We start from the raw sequence: 4,817 nt of genomic DNA, 5'->3' as shown, positions 1-4,817 counted from the left end.
CTCCACCCTCCATTGTGATGTCATCGATGATGTCACAGAATCGGAACACCTATAAAAGGCAGGTTGTCCCTCATTGGCTCAGTTACGATTCAGCAGCTCGCAAGACAGTTGATTCCTACGGTACTATTGGTGCGGACATCATTTGGTGGACAATTATCTAGATCCTTTTTATCTAGAACCTAGAAACAGATTCTACGTCTGCTTCTCTCGCACAAAGGACGAGGTAAGAACTATTTATTGATTATTGATTACAACACCGAACCGCTCAAGCCGAAAGAAGGCTGATGTCACATTATGCTAATGAGTGTGTGAGTCTAGAACCCCAGCTGGATGTAATGCACAAGGCATTGTCTTTCACTCCAGACTAAAGGTTCTGTGTTGTGAGCAGACAGGTCCTTCATCAGAACCTCAAATGCAGGTCCGTAAAGACTGTGATCAGAACCATTGCTTTTTAGTGTTTTTCCCGCTTTTTATGGAACAGAACCCCTTCTGTATTAGAACATGACACTTGTGGGAGTTGGGGAGTTGAGGATGATGAGGTGGGATGGTGAAAAGTCAACATCCTGACCTCACTAACACTCTTGTGGCTGAATGCAATCAAATCCACACAGCAGTGCTCCTCCAAAGTCTGAACAGTAGAGACAGTTACTCCAACTTCTTTAATACCCTTAATTTCAGAAGAAGCAATGAGCAGCTGTCCCAATACTTTTGTCAATACAGTGTATATTGTATATACACTTCTGAAAAATCCAACAAACAAATGTCAATTATTTAAAAAATAACATAGAGATTCTGGTCAGATGATGCCTTTTTTGACACAGATCTGCCTTTAGGGGGCGATACACTCAAAAACACTTAAATTCTCTAAAAGCCCTTCTTCTAATGTAACGCTGTGTTCAGTTTCTGAGTTGAACAGTTTTGTAATTAGTTATGTAAGAAAGCGCTCTCCCAGTCCAGTGGTTTGACTTATTTGTTTAATATCTACAGCTTATTATTCCAAGGTCAAAAGGTCAATCTGTGCAAAACTCAAATCAAATCATTCTTCAGAAGGGCCTCTGATCAATAATCATACATATGGAGACCCTCTGATCAGCTTTTCCCCCCCTGTCACTGATCGTTGTCTGTTAGAAGTTCTCGAAAAGGTCTCCCAAAGAGTTGCCTGTGCTTGAACCCTGTAATCGCCACTCACAGCTATATTTTCCCCCTCCCTCCAACAAATTTACTAAACAACCCTGATGATTGGCTGACACTAACATTCCACAAGATGTTATAGGATCATTTAGAGAGACAGAATGACATCGTCTAACCACTATGATCGAGGGTCACTGGTTCGAACCCTGGGTCATGCTCCTTGCCATCAGCAGCCAGAGGCTGAGAGAGTGCAATTGGCCTTGTTCTCTCCAGGTGGGTACATGGGCAGCATGGGCTTCTGCTAGCCACAGCATCAGTTCTGGGTACCCAGCGCTTTCCTCCCAGCGCGCTGGTTGCCAAGTGATGTTGCATCAGTTCGAAAAGAGGCAGTGGCTGGTTGTGCATGTGTCGGAGGAGGCAATGTGCCAGTCCTCACTCGCCCAGTGTTGGGAGCATTACATGTGATAGGGGAGGAGTGCAAATGAGTGTCAAGGATTGAGATCAAACCCTAATCAAGACTAAATGAACTTCATTCCAGCAGGAATTCACAGGGGAAATAGGTCCTCACACCTCCTCTACCTTCTCTAACTGTCAATTCTACCTTCTGTTTGCAGGGAAAACATGGAAACTGATGACATTCTGACATTTTTTGGGTACGATGTGTTCAGCGTCATCGGTGAAGGGACTTTCGGCACAGTTAAGCTGGCCTCATCTGAAAGGCACCCAAACCAGGTGGCCATCAAAATAATGGACTACGAGGCACAATCCCAGGAACTCGCCATTCTCAGAAGAGTAAAGCACCCTCACATCGTTCAGGTGCATGAAATTATTGAGATGCAGGAACGTGTGTACATTGTGATGGAGGCTGCTGCCACGGATCTCCTTCATCATATCGTTGAGACTGGCCCTATACCCACTGACCAGGCCAAAACGTGGTTCTCCCAGCTTCTCAGCGCGGTGAACTTCCTGCACCAGCAGAACATCGTCCATCGAGACCTCAAATTAAATAATGTTCTGCTGACCTTTGATGGTCAAATCAAACTGGCCGACTTTGGATTAGGATGCTTCTTAAGAGGATTCCCTGACCTATGCAAGACATTGTGTGGAAATCCTTACTACCGTGCACCTGAGATAAACATGCGTCAGAGGTATGATCCAAAGAAGAGCGATGTGTGGAGCCTCGGTGTGATTTTTTATGTCATGGTTACTGCGTCCTTGCCCTTCTACGACCCCTTAGAGGCTATGATCCCAATTCTCCAGCAGAGACCCTTGGAGTATCCAGAGGAGGTCACAGTGGAGGAACCCTGCAAAGCCTTCATCTCCTACATGCTGCAGAAAGATCCTGTCACTCGGCCTTCAGTGAAAGAGGTGGCTCAGCACCCCTGGCTAAAATCAAGGCAAGAACGTTGTGCTGGATATCAAGTCCAAGCTCCATGTTTATATACATTTAATTATATACCAAATGTTTGTGGACACCCATTCTAATGAACACATTCAGCTACTTTAAGTTACATACACAGACAACTTGTCTAGTCAGTTCAGAGAAGTACCGCCAATAGAATAGGACTCTCTGGAGCAGATAAACATGAACCTATTTGCACCATGCTGCCTAATGCCAGGATGGGCTACAGGGGTATAAAGCCCCCCAGCATTGAGCTGTGGAGCAGTGGAAGAACTGTGTTCTCTGGAATGATGGTGGTGCTCCACCCAGTGCTTTTGGGATGAGTTGGGGAGTTGGGGATGATGAGGTGGGGTGGTGATTATCATCCAACATCCTGACCTCACTAACTAACGCTCTTGTGGTTGAATGCAATCAAACCCTCAAAGCAATGCTCTTGCCAAAATCTAGTAGAAAACCTTCTCTGGACAGTAGAGACAGTTACTCCAAGAAAAGCAGGATAAACTCTTTTTCATAGCCTTGATTTCAGTAGAAACAATGAATGAGCAGGTGTCCCAATACTTTTTTCCATGTAGTGTAGATAAAGTACAGTGTCAGCTCACTAACAATAAGTACATTTCTCTGTCTACCATCTCCAGAGTTATCGGCAGGTTTTTAGTGGTACCTGTTGATGAAGAGGATGGGGGAAGCTGCTCTCATCAAGAGGCTCTCCCGCTCCAGGAGGACGACTGCAGTGGAGCTGGAAGCATAGAGGTCGTGGGGGAGAAGATTGGCTGCTTCAGCTGTGCTTCACTTAAGAAGGCAGCTCAAACCTATGTTGCAGCACCGATCCTCAGAGCTTCTCGAGCACTTCAAAGAAGAATTAGGAAGTTCTTCAAAAGGACGTCCATGGTGCACGACTTGTCCTCGTCTTCTCAGCAGGGTGCTCGTCATTCTGCGTCCTCTAGAGAAGCTCCTGCTTCTTCATGTTCTGAGCAGAGACGCGAGGATGGGACTCCAGACATCTTGCTCCATGAACCAGTGGTGGAGACGGAAGCTGTGGAGGCACAGCCAACGATGAGGCAGGGAAACAGGAGGCTGAGATTCCCCAAGTTTAAGGTATGTGAGTCGAGTGTTGAGAGATTGTGATGGTCCAAAATGTTCAGTTTCAGTTGGTCAATCTTTGTCCTTTTGTTCCTCCAACAGATCTTGAAGAAGACGAACAGGGTTCATCCCCTGTAGACATCGAGCACGGCTCCTGGTAACGATAACCTTCTGGCTGGGTCCAGCTCTGAAGGGAATGTCCCGCTCCATGGGCTGGTAGAGGAAGCATAACCTGTTCTCCCACAGCCCACAGTGATGCAGGAAACCAGGAGCCCTTCAGGAGCCCTTCAGGAGTTCTGATGGGAAGGATCCATCTCAGGGTGAAGTCTCGCTCCATGGGCCATTGGTGGAGGACCCTCTTCTCCCAAGGTCTACAGTGATGCAGGAAACCAGGAGCCCTACAGGATGCTTCAGCTCCCCTTCAGATTACTCAGTCTGAGAATGAAACTAAAAATGTTCTAGATAATTGTTATCATGTTGTTCTTCCATCAGACCCAGAAGACAGGAAGAGTGAACCTCTTATAGCCAGTCTTTAGTACTGGAACCCCAGTCAGTAGTTTTTCAGCAGCTTCAGGTCCTCTCAAGACCCAGTGCAGCTACCAACCAGCCTTCACGCCCCCCACGCCTCGCTCCCACATCACTCCCACGTCTCCATTATTTCCCTCCTCAGCTGTTATTCTCCCGCTTTCTCCTTCTCTGTTCTGCTCTCCGGTGTCAACCCGAGGAGGATGGGTTCCTCTTTTGAGTCTTGGTTCCTCTCAAGGTTTCTTCCTCTCGATCTGAGGGAATTTTTCCTTGCCACTGTCGCCTCTGGCTTGCTCAAAAGAGGCTCAGACCCGGCTTTCTGACGTCCACCGTAAAACATTAATGCTAATTATGTAATTTTTAATATTAAATAATTGCTTTAGAGTAAAGATTTAATGAAGGAACGCCTTTGAGTAAGACGTGTCAGTCCAAAGGGTGCGCTAATGTATTCGCACTGTTCTCTCTGTGTCCTTTAGAGATCTACTGAGGTCTTATGGCCATACCGACTGAAAATGTTGTGACGTGTTATAACTTAGCAGATAGTGAGTGAACCTCGCTGAGTACTTGAACCGCCGGGTGGCTTGCTCGCAAACAAAGAAGTCGAGCCGAAGCTGGCCTAAACACACCGTGGTCAGAGATGGGAACCTCTCGGGGTACATCAAGGTTCCAAACCATTTAA

General features: G+C 46.5%; 1 protein-coding gene across 1 annotated transcript; it reads left to right on the top strand.

Annotated features, from left to right (window-relative positions):
- Positions 1-1,752: 1,752 nt before the first annotated feature.
- LOC140556638 (testis-specific serine/threonine-protein kinase 6-like) lies at positions 1,753-3,774 on the top strand. Its single transcript, XM_072680717.1, has 3 exons — positions 1,753-2,539; positions 3,171-3,632; positions 3,716-3,774. The coding sequence occupies exons 1-3, from the start codon at positions 1,753-1,755 to the stop codon at positions 3,772-3,774; spliced, it is 1,308 nt and encodes a 435-aa protein (XP_072536818.1).
- The last annotated feature ends 1,043 nt before the right edge of the window (positions 3,775-4,817 follow it).

Source organism: Salminus brasiliensis, chromosome 5 (genome assembly GCF_030463535.1).
Source record: "Salminus brasiliensis chromosome 5, fSalBra1.hap2, whole genome shotgun sequence".
Taxonomy (NCBI): domain Eukaryota; kingdom Metazoa; phylum Chordata; class Actinopteri; order Characiformes; family Bryconidae; genus Salminus; species Salminus brasiliensis.
This window is presented reverse-complemented; position numbering and strand designations above follow the sequence as displayed.

Excerpts from the sequence above, each read along its gene's own strand:
- LOC140556638 (XM_072680717.1), top strand. The coding sequence starts at position 1,753 with ATGGAAACTGATGACATTCTGACATTTTTTGGGTACGATGTGTTCAGC. Across the intron at positions 2,540-3,170 it reads AAAATCAAGGCAAGAACGTT|TTATCGGCAGGTTTTTAGTG; the intron begins GTGCTGGATATC and ends CCATCTCCAGAG. Across the intron at positions 3,633-3,715 it reads ATTCCCCAAGTTTAAGGTAT|ATCTTGAAGAAGACGAACAG; the intron begins GTGAGTCGAGTG and ends TTCCTCCAACAG.